Source organism: Stegastes partitus, unplaced genomic scaffold (genome assembly GCF_000690725.1).
Source record: "Stegastes partitus isolate 25-593 unplaced genomic scaffold, Stegastes_partitus-1.0.2 Scaffold108, whole genome shotgun sequence".
Classification (NCBI taxonomy): Eukaryota; Metazoa; Chordata; class Actinopteri; family Pomacentridae; genus Stegastes; species Stegastes partitus.
In genome coordinates, this window is record NW_007577839.1 from 562,571 (window position 1) to 584,049 (window position 21,479).

General features: G+C 41.6%; 3 protein-coding genes across 3 annotated transcripts in view; 1 reads left to right on the top strand and 2 right to left on the bottom strand.

Moving 5' to 3' along the window:
• Positions 1–4,009: 4,009 nt before the first annotated feature.
• LOC103354457 (YTH domain-containing family protein 1) lies at positions 4,010–11,963 on the bottom strand. Its single transcript, XM_008277832.1, has 6 exons — positions 11,507–11,963; positions 10,663–10,687; positions 9,063–9,142; positions 7,135–8,787; positions 6,909–6,953; positions 4,010–6,665 (listed from the first exon to the last, which is right to left on the bottom strand). Exons 1-6 carry the CDS (start codon positions 11,531–11,533, stop codon positions 6,639–6,641), a joined length of 1,857 nt encoding a protein of 618 aa, XP_008276054.1. The 5' UTR covers positions 11,534–11,963; the 3' UTR covers positions 4,010–6,638.
• A 1,409-nt stretch (positions 11,964–13,372) lies between these two features.
• Positions 13,373–18,475, top strand: birc7 (baculoviral IAP repeat containing 7). Its single transcript, XM_008277834.1, has 7 exons — positions 13,373–13,865; positions 14,395–14,494; positions 15,366–15,447; positions 15,605–15,650; positions 16,450–16,659; positions 17,906–17,971; positions 18,121–18,475. Exons 1-7 carry the CDS (start codon positions 13,373–13,375, stop codon positions 18,318–18,320), a joined length of 1,197 nt encoding a protein of 398 aa, XP_008276056.1. The 3' UTR covers positions 18,321–18,475.
• An 89-nt stretch (positions 18,476–18,564) lies between these two features.
• The window catches only part of nkain4 (sodium/potassium transporting ATPase interacting 4), a 46,368-nt gene continuing 43,453 nt past the window's right edge, over positions 18,565–21,479 (bottom strand). The window contains exon 7 of the mRNA XM_008277835.1: positions 18,565–21,065. Coding sequence (XP_008276057.1) covers positions 21,056–21,065 — 10 coding nt within the window. The 3' untranslated portion in view covers positions 18,565–21,055. The remainder of the gene's footprint in view (positions 21,066–21,479) is intronic.

The window sequence follows — 21,479 nt, forward strand, 5'->3', positions numbered from 1 at the left end:
GGGGGGGGGGCATGCATCCAGGGCTGGATTGTGCCTGAAATGGGTCAGATTAAAAAGACACGAACCGAGAAAGGAACCGACTGACTCTTGGTGGAGAGAGGACATTTCTGAAGACGAAGAAGCCATTTTCCCCCCCACCTCAGACCCGAGAAAGTCAGCCTCCCCGTCTGCAGCAGCTTTAGGGATATGCTAGAGCGACTTGCTGTTTTTTTTTTTGTTTTTTTTTTCTTCCCTCCAAGAGATACTGTAGCCTAATGTAAAAGTAGCCTTCTGTAGTTTGTCAGCTGCATGAAAGGAAAGAGGAGGCATCGCGCGTTTTGTCCGAGGGCGTTGATCGTGGACAAGTCGAGGAACTGCATTCAAGCCAAGTTAAATGGAACATACAGTACTCTTCGCAGTGGGATGTATGACTTCAAACAAATAGCCTTGTGACGCACGGCCACCGTTGCTTCTTTCTGTTTCTCATTCTTGTCTTTCTGTCTTTTTTGGGGGGGTGGGTGGAGGGGGGGAGTCAGGGTAGGTGGTGTAAAATTGAGTGGTTTTGAGGAAGGACAAAGCGAGAGGCTTGTGTAGCTTGAGCTGTCATTCTGTGCGAGGTTAACCTGCCGAGAGATGCGTAAAGACGCACGACCGCCGATTTAGAGAGAAGTGTTTCTGCAAATGCCATGCTGAGGTGTTTTTGTTTTTTTTTTTTTTACCCCCTCCTTCAGGTGCAAGCTTTGATTTACATCATTTGATTATGGGCCGTGTTCTGATGCCGAGCTGTGGCGCAGTGATATCAATATTTCTTTGCGTGGAATCCAAGGAGGCGCAGGAAAAGAATGTGGCGGCGCGCACTATTGCTGGTGTAGGCTAGAAATCGGCTTTAGATTTGAGTGTCCGAATGCGTGTGTCTGTGAGCGCGTGATTGTGTTGCAAATCGGCTTTAATTTTGCGTGCGTGCGTGCATGTGCGTGTCTGTGTGTGTGTGTGTGTGTGTGTGTGTACAGTCGAGCGCGCGCACGGAAAACGGGAGCTGGAGGCTACTTAAATCGCAGTCATGCGGTCTTGCATCCTCCTTGGTGGAAGATGCTGGAGGTTTGAGCGTGTGGAAGTCAGGCAGGGTTTGAGAAAACTGCGCGCTTTGGCTTCATTCTGCGCCCATCAGCAGGGTGAAAAGGCGACTTCTTAAAGGGTTGTCACTCTGCGTGTTCACAGCGGACCTTGATTTAATGTCCATACAATTAAGGCACGCGGTGAATGCCAAGAGAGGAATCTGCACAGCATCATGCTTCACATTTTTTATTCCTTCATTATTCCATCAGGCCGCAGGCTGTAGTTTTTACTACTTTGACCCTTAATGCTACAAAAAACAGGCCCTGGCTGCTGCCAACCAACCTTCAGCAGCGGGATAAAGCTGACTGCTGTACTGTCACTCAACTGAGCGCGTGTGCGTGCGCGGAAGCATGTGTACGCGTGCCTCTGACTGTGTGTGTGTGTGTGTGTGTGTGTGTTTGGATGGACGCAATGCGTACTTTAATAGGCCATTATAGTGTAAAATGAGGTCACCACAGTTAACGTTTACATCCCGTCGTTAGTCCAAAATACAGATTTTAATTGTCGGTTTCATCTGATCTCTATCTGTCATTTCACTCTAAGAATGCAGCATGCAGATACGACGGAGGTCTAAGAAAACCACTGGACTCTCGCCAAGTGGGGTCAGTGGCCCTTCTCTGGGTTTTTACCAAAACATATTCGCCAATCGTTTGAATGTATGATCCCCTTTAACGCATCTCAACTTTTTTTTTTAATTCAGGGCTCAGTGAAAGGCTTTTAATTTCAAGTGCGCCACTCTTATTTCTTACGTGTAAAAAAAATAAATACAATAAAATCAGCTTATTGTCAGGCAGCACGATTAATTCAAAAAGCGGGAGAGTTTATCTAAATATGAAATGTTAGAAATGATAAAGATAAATGTTCAAAATGCAGGGTTAACGTAAAACACAGGTTTTTGGCGCATCGGCTGCAAATCCCGCCTAGAAATTCAACCCAAACTAAAGGGAGCCTTTGATAATGGAAACATCCAGCGCTTTTGGTGCTGAATGTTAAATCTTTAGGGGGGCTTTTACAGTCCTGCTGTGACAAACTTGAATTTTTTTATTTTATTTTTTTAACAAAATGCAATTGAGGCCACCACTAAGGTGTGGGCTTTATTCTCATTTGTAGCTTCAGCTGAAATTGGTGTGTGCTAAATCATTTCAGGAGTGAAAAGTAGGCCAGCAGTTCCAGTCCACCACACCTTGACTGTGTGGCTCAGAGCTCAGGCCCACAGCAGAGGCTGAGCAGCCTTCAGGGGATTCAAACTAACGACGGCTGCGGTGTTTATTCGGATGGAGTCAGCATATAGAAATATAAGTGATTCAATGCCACCTACAGGCGTCCGTCTGACAGCGCATCGTTGAAGCTTGGACACCACTGAGGGCCACAATAACGAATACCGGACTAAATCAGATAAACCCGCACCAAATAAACTGGATCTCAACAGACCAACTCGGATTTCATTCCACTTTTTAACAAGCTATTGTTTTGTTCCTAAAGTAGGGCATTGTTTCTGAATTCTAACTTATTTCCTATCTAAATATTTTAGTTCTTTTTCCCACTGAACAACATGTAGCGCAGACAAATCCGGTTTTCACAACTTAAATCTAAGCTTTCGACTCATACTTTTGAATAAATGTTATATTAGATATAGACAAATGAATGAACCCCAAATTGGCAAAAGCTGCATTTTTCTTTCATTTCCCTGCATCATTACTTCAATATTCTTTCATGTAACCTGAACATTCAGGTTCTTAAATAATTGCATCACCATAACAAAATGACAGTAATTAATTTCAAACACCCAGCCTAATAATATGACATATATATAGCATCATTTCTTCAATTAGGAATTTAAAAACAAAATAAATCTTTTTTTGTGTTCCTAATTTATTTAGTGTTAATCATTTGCTACCCTGACATTCAGAGTACAAAGTCTGATACTGTTTGCCATATTTGACCTTAGTTGGATACATGTCTTGTACTGATGTCACAAATAAAGCCTGAGCTGCATTCAGTTTTCTACTTGTTCTTGTGATTATTTTACGAGGGCATCACACATGGTCATGCCATCTCTGCTCCATGCATGTCGCCTTTGCAGGGTTACATTTGATCGGAGTTAATTTCATAAATGTGGAAAAGAAAATGACATATTAGCCATCTTGTGATGTGGATTTGTACCAGAGACCATCCCTCCTGATCTGAGGGCAATTCAGTCTATCGCATGACACTTACACACATCGAAGACGCAAGAAAATGTTCATCTACCTACAGTGTTTTCACTCCACATAGCTTTCTTTGCTTCTTTTCGTAACTGGAACATCCTACCAGCAGTTCTTCCAAATTGGGAAATCAGCACCATGGAGAGCTCCTGTGAACAAAAAGAAAGGAAAAGAAAAGAAAATCCACTGTGGAGCAAATACACTGTTTAAAAAAAAAAATCAAAAATCAAAAAAATCAAAAAATCTACATTTTCATGACCTAAAAGAGAAAAAGAGAATGTGTGCAAGCCAGAACTGGACGATCAAAAAGTAACTCTTCCTACATGCTCACACATTCCAACTTCAAGCATCTGTATGTATATATTTAGGTAAGGTTAGCCACAGAAATGTCAGAATGCATTTACTAAATCTTAAATTAAGAAACGTCTCATCCCACGCAGCAGCAGCATTTCATTTTTCTACTCCAACTCTTTTGCGGACCATCTGAAACTGTGGAAACAGATGACAGCCGTGATAACAGTGCAGTGTACAAAAAACAGCTGTTAAAAGCGAGGTGGGGGGAGAAAAAAAACAAACAAACTAGTTACAGCTTGGAAAACCTTTCGACGACATTTAAGCACTAACGCTGCCCTCCATAGCTTCCTCTGTTTGTCACTGTAGGCGTCTTGTTTAGTCGCTAACAGAGAATTCATGAGATCAAGACAAGGTAATTTCTGAATGGACAGTTTATTAAGGCTTGATTTCTTCTATAAAGAAAAACCAAGATAGATCTTTTGAACAAGGTATATCCACTACAGCTGTGGCCTATAAGATAATCAATGTCGATTTAGTATGTCATGTCATTTTTCCTTTTGTAGTGTTGATAAATATACTTTCATGGCTATCCTGACATCCCTCTTTCAGCAAACATCTTCAGACAGTTAACGTGCAAGTTAGCCCTGTGCTGTAATCACAACCAGCCTTCTGAGGCTAAGACGGCTGCGACAAAGTCTTCGATGGCATCCTTTAGCTTCTCACCTCCCCCCCTGACTCTACGCTGTTCGGAGAGAGTGGCGATGGTGAAGGCAAACACGTGAAGGGCGTTCACCGTATTGCTTGGATAACCTAGCTATTGATTAGTGCAGGTGAAACGGAGAAGAAGAAGGAGGAGAAAAAAAAAAAGGCTACTGTTAAGAGGTCAGTTCTCTGGATTACAGGTGGGTACACTGGCCAGGTAGAAATACAATTAGAGCTTCACACATCTGGAAATACTGCTGTGAAGGACACAGTTCACACTCGAGTTACTTCATCAAAGTGCAGCACTCCTGCCATCTCAGTAATAGAACGGGTAAGGCTCCCACAGAATCAAGACAGATCAAATAGCATATACATCATCTAACGCAACCAGAAAAAACACAAACAGCTTCACCGTCCAGGCCACATTACCCAAACAGGTGCAACCAACAATATTATCGGTTTCAGATCAAATATTTCAAACAGAAAAAATTGAGAACTGGAATCTGAAAATTGAATTTGGTTATTGTGAGGCTACATCAGATTAACACAAATACACAAAGGAGAAAAGATCCCTTCAAATGAAAGAGGCAGCCATGTCTGTTAGCAGCATTCCTCTCTGCAGCATTTGTAACCTCGCAATCCACAAAGTACTGAAGTGACAAATTCAAACTAGTCAAGAGAGAACCTGCTGATCTCAAATGCTGATCTTGCAAACAAATAATCTGCATTCTGGCTTTGAACGTTTCTTCAATGAGTGACACGAGAACAGGGGCACATTGTTCCGTTTAGTTTTTTTTTTCCTGTTTTTTTTTTTCTTTTCTTTTTTTTAAAACTAAAAACAACACTTTGACCCTAAAGACAAGCTGCAGGGAGGATAATAGTTTTAACATCTCCAGCAGACTTACTATAATGCAGCTTGCCATGCATGGGCACACACATCTATTAATGATTTAATTTTTTTAATATCCAATCTTTTTTTTTTTTTTCTGTTAACATACCTCAAAGTACTTTACTGTATCATAATCAATGGTTTCAGTCTAGAACAAACTATAGTTGCAACAACCAAAAAACACACAGAAACCACATTTCATTCTTATTTTTTTCTTACTCGATAGTAAATCAGTTACATTAATTTTTAGGTTATACATTTTTAGGCTTTCTCCATGAATATATAGGCTCCTACGTTAAAGCTTAGCATTACGACCAACATGATAGACTTAGCAAAACCAAATTTGAGGAAAAAAATTAAAACAAAAAAACAGAGGATTAAGACAGAATGACGGTGAATGGACAATTACGTGAACCCTCCCCCTTTTTGCAGAACAAAAATGCAATAGCAACGATTCAATGTAGCAGTTACATCATTACATAATTCTGATAAAGCAATTTAAAATGGTGGATGCGACAATTCTCTCAGACTGGGTTGTGTACACAAGCAGAATCTCCTGATGAAACATACAAAAGACCCCTTCAAGACGAACATCGAAAGAAAGCAAAGCAAAGGGGTGTGAAAGATGTCAATAGTACAATTTTTGATTTAAATGGTGAGAGTTCTGGTTGTGGAGGACACATCCGTTATTTCTTTCCCAGAGGCCATTGCAATTCCTCCTCTGAAATGTCTCAAGTCCCGTGTGACTTCACACTATCCCTGATTTCTCCAGCAGTGTCACTGTTTGAGCAGTTCTTTTGAGAAGTCACCGATAATTAGAAAAAAAACATTAAGGCTCCAGAAAACAGGTTTTCTGAAATGAAAATTGTCAGTAGTAAGCCAAAAAATAGAGATTTTGTCGATTTGAATGAAAAATAGATAAACCATTGAAGTTTTATTATCGCACAGTTCCAAGTCCGACATTGCCTTTGGGATCCTCCAACCCTGTTGGCACAGTTAAACCTCTGAAGCATGGCAATGTTGCCCCCAAATGGACAAATAGGGGCAGGACACATCCGTTCCTGATTGTACTGAAATATAAAGTGGCAGATTTTTTCTCCATGGTGCAGTCAAACCCTGATTCAATTGGAAAGAGGAGGGGATGGGGGCAAGAGAGAGAAAACCAGTCTGGTGAGAGAAGAGTACGTGATGGAACGGGAGGAAAAAATATATTAAAAAAAAAAAAAAATCAACTAAAGAGTGTGGTGGTGGCTAGGTAATACATGAAATCAGCTTGTTATCCCTGCACAAGAAGTGGTGGTACATGGGGCAAAAAAAGCACAAGTCTCGACAATGGCAGAGATTCACCAGGATTAAATAGAAAAAAATGAAGGGCTTGGTTGCATTTTCATATTCTTCTGTCTCTTAAATCAAGTCCTAGTGTAACTGTTGATCAAGCCAAGGATAAATGTCTTCTATTGTTTATTCCGGTTTTGGCGCTCCTGTTTGGAAAGAAACAACAAAGACATAACATTAGACAAATAAATGTTACATAATAGTGCAGTCAACAACAGGACTTTTTGTTCAACAGTGGATCACATGTATCTACTTCAAACTGTAATTACATATTATATTGTGTAAAATTTCACCTTCACTGTGTGAACACCACAATCAAAAGCAATTATCAGTACACATAATGCTAATTGTATCAATGATGACAAGAAGAAAATGTGACAGTTCTTTACCTGATCCAACCGAGAGCGGTTCTGTATCTGAGCAGGTTCAAAAGTCTGTCAAAAGGATCAAATAAGAGGAAAAAAAAGCAAGAATTAGCTTCTCGCAAATCAACCATCAAATGTAGTAGCATCTATGGGGGTAATGTGATCATGGGTACAGCCCTGCTTTCTAGTAAAAGGTACCTAAAACACTGTTGGTTCATTCAAAGTACCAGAATGAGATGACTGTACCCACCTTGCGCACCTCCTCCTCTTCTTCCTGCCTCTTCTCGTAATGGGAGAAATCATCAAAGATGGAGGTGGTGTGTTTGTAGGTGGCGATGATCTTGAGCACCTGCTTGGCCTTCTCCAAAGGAACCTCCTGGGTGTCGCGGGAGTTGGTCACTGGCTTGTTGTCGTTGTTCTCCAGGCGGATGTGGCGCAGCTGGCTATTAGGCACGTCCTTAACAAACAACCAGTCCACGTCAAACTTGCCCTTCCACTTGTCCTGTGCCCAAACACCAGCACTGGTCCCATAGTCCACTGGTGAACGCATTTCTGCCACACCGCAGAAATGACCACTGCCATTGACACTGAACAGCAGGTACACAGGACCTTTACCATTCATGACCCGGAAGGCTGAGTCCAGCCGCTTGTTGCCATGCTCTGTGCTGCACCAGATGGAGTACTTGATGGAGCGATGAATATCGTCCTCAGAGTAGCTCTTGATGATGAAAACACGACCATTCTTCAGGTTCCATTCAAAGTCCTTGGGGTTGTAGCTATGGGAGGCACGCAGCTTTTCCAGCACTGGGTGGGACTCTACACCCGGTCCCTGGCTGGCAGACGTTTGGGGGCCATTGTTCCCACTACCAACCACACCCATCACCCCACTACCATCATGGCCAGGGCCACTTTGCCCATAGCCTTGGTTACGATTGCGTGGGGCAATCCAGCGGGTCTGGGGTTGTGGGGGCTGGGTGTGGTTTTGGTAGGGCTGCGGTGGTGGCTGATGGTGCTGGTGATGGGGAGGCTGGGGCTGTAAGGCCATAGGCTGCATCTGGGGCTGCACCAAAGACTGGGGAGGGGGGGGCTGCATGGGTCCTTGCTGCATGGGGGCTTGAGGTGGCATGGCATGAGGCAGGCCAAGAGGCGGCTGCTGTTGCTGCAGTGGAGCTGTGGCTACTTTAGTCACTGGGCCCTTGTCCCAGGTCCCAATGTTCATGTTGTGTTTAATGGGTGGCGGGGGAAGAACTCCCGCTGGATTGGGCATTCCTGGCTTCACCTTAGCTTTCAGCTGCTGTGGTTTAGCAGGTTTGCTGGCAATGGCCGCCCAAGAGGTGGGTTTAGGTGGAGGCATTCCAATAGGTGTGGCTCCATTCCCTGTGGCTGCCACCGCAGGTCCACCAATCACAGATCCCACAGCCTTGACGCCTGAGCCCTGACCAGTGACATCCCCACCGATCTTCAAACCAACCATACCCTGCTCCAGGCTGTTCATACCAGGGGCTTTGTTCAGGGTGTCATTGTGAAAGCCCGTCTGACCATCAGGCACCAGAGTGCCTCCCAGGGAGCTGGGAGGATAGCTATAGCTGCCACCGTAGGCTGAACTTTGAGTCTGCTGGCCCTGGGAGCCACTTGTGCCCCAAGCAGAGAAGGCAGGGTTTTCAGGGAAAAAGTTAAACCTGTGGGGGTAGATACTGCTTCCCAAGCCCCCTGGCTGGCCAAAGACTGTGTCCGGCATGAAGTGATGGTCTCCATTACTCAAGGGTCCATAGGGGGTGAGGTATGGAATAGGGGGGTCCCCACCTGTGGACCAGGGAGCCTCACTGAGCGGGTATGGAAATCCAATGGAAGGAGCGTAGTAGCTGGACAGGTAGGGGTCGGTGATGGACTGGTAGCTGTTGTTCTGAATAAATGAATGAAAGTCAGCAGTCATAACATTAGCAAATAACTTAGCATTAAAATAACCCTGTAAAAATGAATAAAACTTTGTTTGCTATAGTGTTTGTTTTACACTTTAGACTTTTGCTTCAGGTAATGCTTAGCAACCAAAGTTCATTGCTCAGGCCTTCAGTGTCATGGTTTCATAGGTCACTGTGCGAACATTTGCCATACTGCAGCATTTGATAATGAACAACATACTCGCAAAGAATGCAAGAGAAGATGGTAAGTAGACCGTACCTGAGTTGATTGACCAGTGAGGTATGGCTCAAAGTCATTGTCATGGACAGTCTCCTTCTGATGCAGCGAACCATTTTGCACTGCAAAAAAAGACAAAATTGCAATAGTGAACATTTAAAATCAAATGTATGGGTGATGGTTCTGTTTAACTTATGAAGCTGTACTTTCCAGTAAAGCACAGAACAGACTTAAAGATAACCCTGTGATTATGTATTGCTATTAAAATGTTTTAACCACATCAATTCATGCTGGAAACAATTTGTTTGATTTCACCAGTAACAAGTCTCATTGTCTGTACTCAGCTCTGTCTGCCTCTCTTGCATGTACTTTTCCAAAAGACAAAAACAAAACATAACATGAAAATTAGCAAGCTCTGTCATATAGCCCTGTGGCCCTTGACATAATCCTGTCCTGGAGGTGAATCAGTCTGTGGCTTGTTGCCAGCCAGACCTGCAGGTGAAGAATGACTCAAGACATGTCTGCCACTCCACCTCTTCCAACAACTGCAGCAGATCAAAGGTGACTTGATCATAAAATTTAAAAAAAAATACAATATCGCAACCAATGCCAATGCTGGTGAAGAGCTGATAACAACAAACGACTGGGTAATCATTCTGCACAACAAGCATTAGTGATGGGTTTGAAAAAAAACAAACAAAAAACTATCCTCTCATTTGTGTTTAAAGTCATAGTTCACATCACTTGGGTTTGAAATAATAAATATCTGTAAGCTTTCAGGTTGTGGTCTGCTTCAATCTACTACTATTACAACAGGTTCTGGTCATGACAACATTCAGTGAAATATGACTGGAACATCCTGGCGATAAGGATGGACAGTGGTGATGTGGATCATGAAGCATTTAAAGAATTTCAACAAGCTGACCAGAACCTCCATTCCTTGTTAAACAGCAAATTACAAAGTTTTACACACAACTTGTAAGGCCACAGCAACCAGTGTGTCATACTCAAATGAAATACTTAAATGTAGTATTGCGATGGAACCAGAAATGTAAATGTAAAACCACAAGTACAATGTCAAACCTCAGACTGCACCAGCATTGTGCTAAGAAAACTGCATTTAGCATCATCAACAACTTATCATTATGGAAACAGCAATAAACAATGGAATGTTTCCCCAAAAGTCACAGATGCAAAAATGTTATCCACGGTGACCAGTGGTTTCCAAAATTTGAATGACATAGTAGATATTTTACCACAGAGGGAGAAACAGCACCACTGGGTTTTTTTTTTTTTAATCTAATTTTTGTTTTTGCTTCATGTTGATAATTGACTTCTGAGGAATGTATTTAGGATACAGTCAGCCGCATTAATTCAAAAAATTAATGTCCTTTTCAGTATGTCTTTTCATCTGCAAAAGTGACATAAGAGCAAATTACTTTGTCACCTCAGTTAAATAATTTAATCTGCACCTTCCATCAAACTGTACCATCCTCAGCATAGCAAAGGTATTCTGCCATTGTGGAGCGATTGTGGAGCCCAACAGTAGAGCATATCAGAGACAGGATAAGACTAACGCTGATTGAACTGGTGAAGGAAGGCCGAGGCTATACATATATCCTCAGAATTTATCTAGACTCACCTTTAGATGCTTGTCCCTTTGATCTCTGCATCCATGTCCCACCATAAAAAGAGAGAGAGAAAAAAAGATAGGACGAGATTATTTTCAGTAGATCTGAGATTTCACACGTTGGTTTAGACAGTACACTCCATGATGTTATCTATTCATTGCCCTGAAACTGAACACAAGACTACTTCCTGAAGAAAGGCAATGCAAAACATCTACCTACCATTAGTGTACAGTTAATTGTGCAGATGCTTACGGTTGGCTACATAGGTTACTACAATTTATTTGATGTACTACACAATTTAGTGTACAACTTATGTTAATTAACTAGCTAATGCTAGCGTCAATTCACTAACAACTTCGCTAACTAACGTAGCTCTCTTAAAATGGCTTTCTGAACGCCAACAGCCTTGCTGCAGCTTGAAAACTTAGTTTCCCTTAACAGAATACAAACATTTAGGTCAACCTAGACACCTTAACACATAACATTGAAAGTTTCTATTCACAGAATGAGTTAGCCTCAGTCTTTATGTAAATCTGTTTAACTAGCCTTAGGTTTCACGCATTCAGTCAAAGGCTGAGACTTTTTTCTCTACGTCGATTACACTGCAAATTATTTCTTTTAAAGGCATGTTTGACAACGGGCTGCATACTAACGTGTAAGTGTCATCTTTCTACTACAACCATTAAAACATTTAACAATTTAACAGAATGTAGCTAACTTGCTAGCTACATGCACCGGCCAACGCTAGTGGCTAGCTAGCACTTCCGAGGAATAGCCATAGCCCAATAAATCGTTAACGTTAGCACGTAGCTAGCTTGCAAGCTCTTTATAGGCGAAGTACGACGTCCTTCCTACCTGAGGGTCAATGCTTGTGGCAGACATAATTCATTAAGCAAGTCCCTGGATTCTCACAGAGCCTGAGCTTGTGACTGAATTTCAACCCCCGTGATTTGAAAGCAAGTTCACAGCTCAGTTACAGTTAGCTTTGAGGCTAGTTGTGCTGCTTAGCGTGTGGCTAGCAGTTGTAGCGCAGGCTCAGCTGTATATTTTCCGCTGTGTGGACGTATCCCAACTTCCACAGTTCAAGTCTGTCGCCTCGGATACTGTGTCCGAAAGCAGTCAAGTCCCGGTGGAGGTTTTCAAGTTAGCGGTGTGTGTCGCCGAATGGGCCTTTCGGATCTTGAATATTTCAATCTTCGGTGGCCTCTTACTTTGTCTCTTTTTTTATTCCACAGAGAGAGAGAGCCCTCCTCAGTTACGTTAAAGCCCTGTACACTTCCCCAATGGCTGCTCCATCCGGGCTTTGAGCCGCCGCTGTAGTTCACGTCGTTCCCCGCGGGGTGGCAAAACTTTGAAGCATCCTCTCTGTTATCAGTGAATACATTAAGCAGTCTGTGCGATTTAGAGATGCAGAAATAACGAATGAACCCGACTCATGAACAAGTTTGTGCTCCTGCTGGCGTCAGTACTGTTGTCTGTGTGGCGTTTGCAGAGGCCGCGGTGTGAACAGCGCCTGCAGCTGTCAGCAGACTGTCTGTGGTTTTCTTACATCTGGCGGTTCGGTTCAGCACAGAGCTCATGTGAGACTTTCTGGAATTTAAATGATGGCATTAGGTGCAATAAGGCCAGAGTGAACTTCTTTTAAAGGAGATCAGTGAAACCCCTCATGTGGTTACATTGCAGCCTACAGCCAGATGTTTTTGGCAGGTTAAAAAAAAAAAACAAAATGTAAATGTAGGACACTTCTAAATGCTATGTCTAGCAGTTTATCTTGATCTGGTTAGGCTGTGTGATACTGTATTTATTACTCTATTTCACCACCAGGAGGTAGCAATGATACATACATACAATCCCCAAAACTCAATCAAATGTGTAGCTTACTGTACATGTGGTGAGTAAACATGATTATATGAGCCATTGACATGACAGTAGCATGTTTATAACACTCACACATAAGAGCAGATTTAATTTCTCATCTTGTGTAGCTTATGCTTTCATTGTTTTTTTCAACCTTTCATTTGCTACAATTTTAACATCCTAAACTTGGTCAGCGTTTTAGTATTAGAACCAAAATGTGCACAACAAATACCACAAATATGAAACAGGTACCCCATGTACCTCTGTTTATCGTGGTATACCTCCAGTGAAAGACTACACAGCTTATTATTTTATGCGTAACATTCACATTTTAGCCCTTAATTTGCAAGTTCAGAATCAATACCTATGGGATAAACCACAACACTTTTATTCCTATATGAGGTGTAATCCACTGTGCCACTAATGGAAAATCATCACATAATTCCCTGTATTCTCATGAGTTATGGGTTAAATGTTTTGTCTGCCATGCATTTGTAAGCTTTAAATTACCTTCTTGTGCTTAATGCTTTTTTTTATAATAGCTCTATAATATCCCTTTAATTAGTTGTTAGGCTACTGCGTGCTTCTGTAATGATTTACATGTTGAGCCTTTTTTCCTAAGAGGCGGAGCAACATGGCATGTTCAGGCTGTCATTCATGCAAGGATCAATGAGCATACGTTCTGGCATTCGGGGGATTTTCTGGAAAGCAGTCTCCTGTAGGCCGCTGTGCAGGCCCCCGCAGCTGATCATATTATTTCAGCTGGTCTGCTTGCACTCACCTTCAGTGTGCACTCCACTATGGACCGCGAAAGGGAGGACTGGCACAGGACAAAAAGGGAAAGGAAAACCTACATGCTACACAATGACGGATGACAGGAGAACTATGCTGCACATCCTCGAGGAGCCTCAGATGCGGAGAGAAGGGGAGAGGCTTCGAACTTTTCAGGACTGGCCAGCAGATGCACCTGTCACATCTGGAGACCTGGCCAGGGCAGGCTTCTTCTTTCTAGGCCCCGGGGATAAAGTTCAATGTTTCTGTTGCGGAGGGATTTTAAGATGCTGGGTACACGGGGACAGCCCAGCTGCTGAGCACAAGAGGCATTTTCCCACTTGCTGCTTCATACTGGGTCGAGCTGTGGGAAATGTTCCTCTTCAAGCTGGCTCCTCAGACTCTGTGGACGGCCAGCTGTTGAGTCAGCTCCAGAGGATGACTATGGATGACCAAGGAACAGCTGGACAAGCGGTCTACCCGGAGATGGAAGCAGAGGATTCCCGGCTCACCACTTTCCACAACTGGCCCACCGAGGCCTCAGTCCAGCCAGATGTTCTTGCCAGAGCAGGATTTTTCTACACAGGTACACAATGTCTCACTGTAAGGCTTAAAAACATGTATAAACTAATCAATTCCTTTCTTTATTATTTTTTTGTGCAAAATTTGAGAATACATTAGCATGTTTTGGAAATATATTCAGCACTGATCCAGTCACTGCTAGAGTGAGCCCTCTATGTTAGAGAGTTCATGGTACAATTGTCCTGCTGAGTCATGATGTTGTGGACAGAACAACCTGGACAAAGCTGGGGCTGCTAAAGAAGTAGGACTGTACAGCTTCAGGCAATACACAGGTTGTGGACACAATATCATCATGGAAACAAATACAAAATAATGTTTTTGTGAAAGTGTTGATTTTATTTTAGACTGTGTCAGATAAGCATTGATTCACCTTTATTGTAGTTTTACAGATTTGATGAACTCCTTGTACAATTTGACTCGTGTATCTTTTTGGACAACATTGGCCTTTATCTATATTTACTGTAAAGCTGCAAAGATGTCAGTGGATTTGCGTGTTCAGTTCCTTTTCACAGTAGTTTAATACATCGATGCAGGTCACGGTGACAACGTCAAATGCTTCTACTGTGATGGAGGACTGAGGAACTGGGAGCCAGGCGACGACCCCTGGCAGGAACATGCCAAATGGTTCCCACGGTAACAACAAGGCTTTTACGGGAAGATATAAAGACATCATCAGGATATATAATTTGGCATTTTATTACATAGAGTACTGTGCAAAGGTTTTAGACATTTTAAATGTCAAGATTCATGCAGTACCATTAGAGAGGCAGCTGATCAGCTCCAGATCAGTTCATTCTGCAGCAAGAAAAATTAGTCCTGCAACAGTTATTCCATTTTAAATCATCACACTTTTTTTTTTTTTACAGCAGTTTCTGCTTGCCCATGTCTGATTTGCCAGAAATGGTCATAACGCAAAACATGGATATTTATAATGATATCTGTTAAATTGTAGCTTGATGTATCAAATACTTTCTGAGATAAAATGTTTAAAACGTTGCCCATCGACCCACTTTCGGCATTGAATTTTGAGGCAATGCTTAGATGACAATATCTCAGTGACTATTAAAGTTTACAGCCCCTTTAACTGTCATTTCTCATCACGCAACTGGTTCAGAATCTGCAATGTTAAGTAGACACGTAGATTCAATAGTTTAGGATTATGTGTGAATTGAAATTTGAAATACAATTGAAGCCATCATTAAAAGTCTCATCTCGAAGCACAAATGAACAAAAACAATTAGTAATGCAGAAGTCAACTAATGATGTTTTCTGAACCATGTGTACAGTAGTTGTATGTAACGAAAATACAACAAAACATATAGACTACATTTTAATACAAACTGATTGAGCAGGTATGTGGCACAAAATCCAAAGGATAGATAGATAGATAGATAGATAGATAGATAGATAGATAGATAGATAGATAGATAGATAGATAGATAGATAGATAGATAGATATTTTTTGCATATTATAAAACACCTCTTTTGTGTTTTTTTTTTTCAGATGTGAGTTCTTAATCCAGGTGAGAGGGCAGGAGTATATCAGCAACATACAGGATGCTCATTTCCATCTGGGTGAGACAGTGGTGAGAGCCTTATCCCTTTTATCTCCTTTAAGATAGCATCTGCAATTTAACATTGGAGACATTATAACTACACATTACTGAATGAGAGTTTGTCATTGCTGCACTTAAATGAGTCACAGTTCTCTTTGTAAACTCAAAATGTCATATATTTTTCTAGGGAGGATCACAGACTCCCACAGGCAGAGATATTGGCTCCAGGAACGGTAAGTCGTATGAAACAAGGGAAGAAGATGATCGTTATGTACCAAGAACCTGAACAAATATGACTCCTACCAAGCAGACATGAATTACAATATAGTGGCCTCCTGCTTTGATGCCAGCAATTATCTTTGTATATCCTGCATTGCAAAGAATCAAAGTGTCAGAATGCACTCCTGCTTGTTCACATAAAAGGGGGAAAGATGAGCAAACATTTTGAGATGCGCAGCAGGTTGCACAAAGGGAAAAAATAAAGGCTGCAACCATTTGATTTAATTATTCTTATCTCAAGCTGGGCGTACCCCCCTTTGGTTGAAATACTGATTTGATGGATGAAAGCATACCTTACACAAGCTCTATTGGAAAATCTCAAATTAGCCACTGAGTAGATCCTCTTTGGAGGAAAGGTGCTCCATTTCTTTGGTTTGCAAGGCTGCCGAAAATGAAATTAATGGATGTTAAATTACCTGAGCTAATGTTTGCTCTTGGATTGCGGTAATTAGGGAGTGCTATGGAAACCATTTGACGATTGCTCATGGTTGCAGGGGAGTTATGAGAGGGCAATTATTCCATACAATGAAGGAAGCACAATTATAATCCATTTCAGCGCACATACAGAGGAGGTGTGTGCTTTGAAATTTGTAATATATCGGCCGGCAAAGGTAAGCTGCACAAGTACTCATTCATTTCCCCGCTTGTCTTGTACATTTGTATAACGTGTCCCGCTTGGACAAGTGTAAAATTGACATGGCACCCAGCGACTGGTCACTGCACTGTGTCTCTTATCTTCCTCTCATCACTCAGATATGGTCGGAGGTCTGGGAGCGTCATCGGCCATGCTTTCTCCCGTGGTGCAGACTGTGCTGCAGATGGGGTTTGAAGCCAGCCTGGTGGAGAGTCTGGTCCAGACCAAGTACCTTCTGACGGGCCAGCACTACACATCTGTATCTGACCTGGTCACTGATGTGCTGCACGCAGAGGAGGAGGACAGACACAGAGGGCCGCAGAGCAGAGGTAACATCCAGTGGTGGGAAGTACATTTACTCAAGTACTTACACTTACGTACAATTTTGAGGTATTTGTGCTTTCCTTGAGTAATCCCGTTTTTGCCACTTGGTACCTCTATTCCACTACAATTCAAGTGAAAATGTCGTCTTTCCTCCATTATTAAGTCATTATTTGACAGCCAAAGCAACTACTTACTAATTACATAAGATTTTCCAAATATGAGACATTGCAAAAGACTAAATTAGTGGTTTTCTACCTTTTTTTCACCAAACCCTTTGACAAAAAATAGTGTCTTGCTGGGGTCACATTACAAATGCCTAGCAGTTCCAGAGAGACGTTTCCTTTAAACTTGTTGGATAGTTTCATTTAAATCCCATTTTGAGGCTCAGGGAGGTAAAATTATTCAATATTTCACACTGTGCCATTTGTATAAAGATTTGTACCTCTACTCCTTTCCTTCTTTCCTACTGCATTAACCACCTTATGAACCCTAACATTTATTTTCTGACCTGCTGGAGGATACAAGCACCAAACTGTAAAGTTGATACATGTAGCTCCACATTGACCAAACAGCGGCAATAAAATTGTGCTCACAAATTGACAAATCTATTTTAATTATATATAATAAAAGTCAAGGGCCATTTTTCTACAGAACTAGTTGTTCTCCTTTGGCTCCTTAAGCAACAATTTGTTCACTATATTTTTTTGGCTTTTAGTTAAGATTTTCAAGGCAGTATTTTTTTAATTTGTTCCTCCTCCAAGACAAGACTCGAGTTGGAGGTATGATTCTAGCACAATTTGTCCGTTTGTTTGTCTTTGAATAACAAAACTAACAAGCCGAATTTCACAAAAGTTTGTGTGGGAGTGGAGCATGGGGAAATGAAAAACCCACTGGTTTCATGTGCAGATTCTTCACTTTCTTAACAATAATTTAAAACTGCAAGATAAGGCCTTTGCATTGGTTGATAATGTGTTCTTGAAGTGCTCTTCCAGTTATTTATTTCATCCACCAAAGACAGCTACAGAACCTGCCATTTTCAACAGGGAACCCTTTAAATTTAAAAACTGCTAAAAGACCAGTCAGCCACGTTTTTGACGACTTGTAATGTACTTGTATACTTATAATATACTTTAGGGAAATGTAACCTCTACTGTTCCCATTTGTTAAAATTACTATTAACCCACATGTCAACGTTACAGTGGATGTCCGAGTTCATAATATGCATGATTGACTTTTTAAATTATTCTTCAGAGCCAGACGTGAGGCAAGGATCCAGTGCAGGAAATGTGAGGACGCAGACACCCATCAGAGAGAAAGGTCAGTTCAACATGTTAATCTTTTGCAATAAATCAACTTTTGTCCTTGTAATGCTTTTCTTAGTATGGTTGCTCCATCCTGCAATGATCAGGCTCCAGTCACTATGCTCAGCTTCAACAAACAGTTTGCGTACGTGTGTTCTCCAGCAGTGAAGGACCCCAGTCCAGAGGAGCTGCTGAGGCAGCTGCAGGAGGAGAGGACGTGTAAAGTGTGCATGGACAAGCTGGTGTCTATTGTCTTCATCCCCTGTGGTCATCTGGTGGTTTGTGGTGATTGTGCTGCCAGCCTGCGTCACTGCCCCATCTGCAGAGCTGTCATCAGAGGCAGCGTTCGTGCTTTCATGTCCTGAGGCTGTAGTGAAAAGCCACCACTATACAGGTGTTGCATGAGTGGCCTTGAGTTTTCCACTGCACTCAATTTCCCTTGTACTGATGAAAAAGAAAGAGTGCCGGTTGTTTTGTAAGAGTGTACAGATTATTTTCTACAATAAATATTTCAAGCTGTTCCACTTGTGCGCTGTCATCATAATATATTTATTTTTACCCCAGCAAAAACACCAACAAAAAAAAAAATGCATACAAAGCAACACAAAAGACTGTTAAAAGAGCACATTCTTTTTTATTATTATTAACAAACACCTATTTACATGAACACAAAGCACAGTTCTGGATAAATAGGATTACACAGTCGGGTCACATGGGGTTAGAGCAAAACAGGACACAAAACAGAGGAGAAAAATAATCTTTTCCACTTCCTATAAAAAGAAAAAGACTTATCTACAAAGAGGTGGAATCTTTTTCAGTGGAGACTAGCACATACACAACCATGACAGCTTCCACCTAATACCAGTCACTCGGGCTTAGGAAAAGGCTGTATTGCACTGAGAGGAAGACTACTTTTTACATAACAATTTTACTAGCATTTCGCTGCTAATACTGATAATGTTACAATATGAGGTGCTTTGTGTTTCTACTAACCACACACCAGTTAGCCTACCAGGAGTGTGCAAACCTTAAATTATAAAGACAATAAGGACATACAAATTATTGCATCTCTCAAACAGAGAGCTGACGGATCAAATCAAAGTGGCTCGCTCTCATCATTCTGAAAGTAGTAGCAGAAGTAGTCGGATGATTTTTTTTTTCAGAATCGTAACAGTTTGTAGGCGGTCTATCTGGCAGTGAAGTACATCTAATATCACAGAGGAATCTGACAGTCACTTGATATTTGTGGGTGCTGACAAAAGACAAAAAGAACCGAAATCATCCAAAGCAACTTCTTTGTTCACAACTCTTCTGATTTAAAAAAAAAAAAAAGGTTCAGTCTTTGCACCACAGAATATTGCAACCAAACAAATGACATACTGAAAATACACTAGATTCAAAATTAGTGAGAGACAAAAAAAAAATCCTAAATCTAAATGATGTAGAATAGAACTGACTGTTCCGCCAATGTTTTCCTACATGAAAATTACACACTAGCATACCGTTTTAAGATTTACTATCATCTGCAAACAAATATATGACAGAATATGGAGATTTATGGAAGATCCAACACAAAGCAGAAACTCAGAAGCCTTGCAAACTGTGCATGAACACTTTAACCACCAGGGGACAGCAGTGATTCACACAGGCAGTAAGACAACAGGAGGTGTTAGAGACAATATCCCAGTTCGAGAAAAAAAAAAGTGCTGCAAATCAGTATAGGAGATATGACCCATGTTTCTACACTCAGAGAAGTCATCATGTTGCTGGGTCAGAATACAACAAATCCAAGAATGACACAACTCCATAAAAAAAAGCTCTCAGTTACAGTTCAACCAGCTCATTTGTGGCCAGTTAAAGACACCAGTTTTGCTATTTTGTTATTACTCAGTATGCTATACACATAATTACAATACAAACCCTGTTTAAAAAGAAAAACATGCTAGAAAACGATCACAACCGAGACTATCACCATTGAGAATTTAAACTGTTGAGCTGACAGGAGACAACGCTCTGATCTATTCAGGTGAAGCTGCTTCTACGCTGAAGACCAAAAACCCAAATGACTCAACACTGTTGTGCGCAACACGAACAGTAAAACAATTCCTATTGTTTGTCTTCAAGTTAAAAATACGCCGTGTAACCTTTGCTTGAGCGTGTGTAATGATCACCTATGCCACATCTGTCAGGAGTTGGAAGAGGAGATCTGAAAATAAAATCTTTTCAGCGTATCATCTAACACCTGACACTTCAGAAATACTGACTTTGCTGTTGGTGAAAATAGTCACAACAATAAGACTCCAGAAATAAAAGTAAGACTCGCATGCCATTTCTTTGCGTTTGAACGTCTCTTACAGGCTAACGCTCTTTTGCATTCTTGATAGTTCACACTGCAAAACTCTGCATCATAAAAAAAAAAAAAAAATCTCCCCCCCTTAGTTTCATTATTTACATTTTCTATTTTTGACAAGATGCCCCTGTAGGTTTGGGGCTTTTGTTCCCTCCCCGCACTCTACTTCTCTACTCCCCTGCCTCTTCCTGCTTTGCGTCTGTATTTATGCACGCAGATCCTGGCCTAAAGTAAACAGGCAGCACACAATGGCTCATTCCACAGGCTCCCACTGTAATTCAGCCCTTCGGCCAAGATCTGAGCCAAACCAGCAGTAATATGCTAAATCACTGAGTCCTCTAAGACACAGCACCACAGACTGGGAATGCTGGGCAGTCCCTGATTACATACACAACGTATTTATTAGCTGTACATGTTCTATACAGTCACGGTCTCGGGGAGTGGAGCAGCGACGGGGATCTCAGCAGAGCGCTCAACACAACGAAAATGATTGATACACAAACACCTCTAAATACACGCTTTGTTACACTGTAAATCCCTCGTTCCCTGAACCCGTCACAAAGGACCCTAACTGAGAAATGTTGGCTTTTTCGGGGCAGCGCACGAGTAAATGACATGTTTAAAGTACTGAAATCAAGAAGGGGGAGGAACGTCTGGTGTGCCGAAGTGCACTGGGATGTTTGTGTCAAAACACCCATTTCGTCTCTTTGAGAAATCGCTGTGTCACCTCCCTGCTGAACGCTCTCCTATTTACGTAGACCTGGAGAGGACAAAAACACGGAAAGAAAAAAAAGGGCAGAGGGTTAGCAGTTGTTGGGCAACTCATGTATATATAGACACACACACACACATTTCCCCTGGATGAATTTATTCAGGATATAACTCCCAGTAGGTTGGGGAGACGAAAACTTCCTCCCTCCCATTAGAGACGGAGCTGATTAAACTGTCAAGAAGCTAATAAAATATTCATTTCATGTTGGCAGAGAATTATTACATGACTTCCCAGGCTTATTGTTATTAAGTTCTCTGCACAACTTAATTGATTAATCCAATTTTAGACAGAATTTTGTATGTTTTTCTCAATGTGCCTTTACCAGTAACTGCCTGCGGGCTAGTGTGGACGCACACACACAACCGCATATATATATATGATGGCTGTGTATGTATATATATA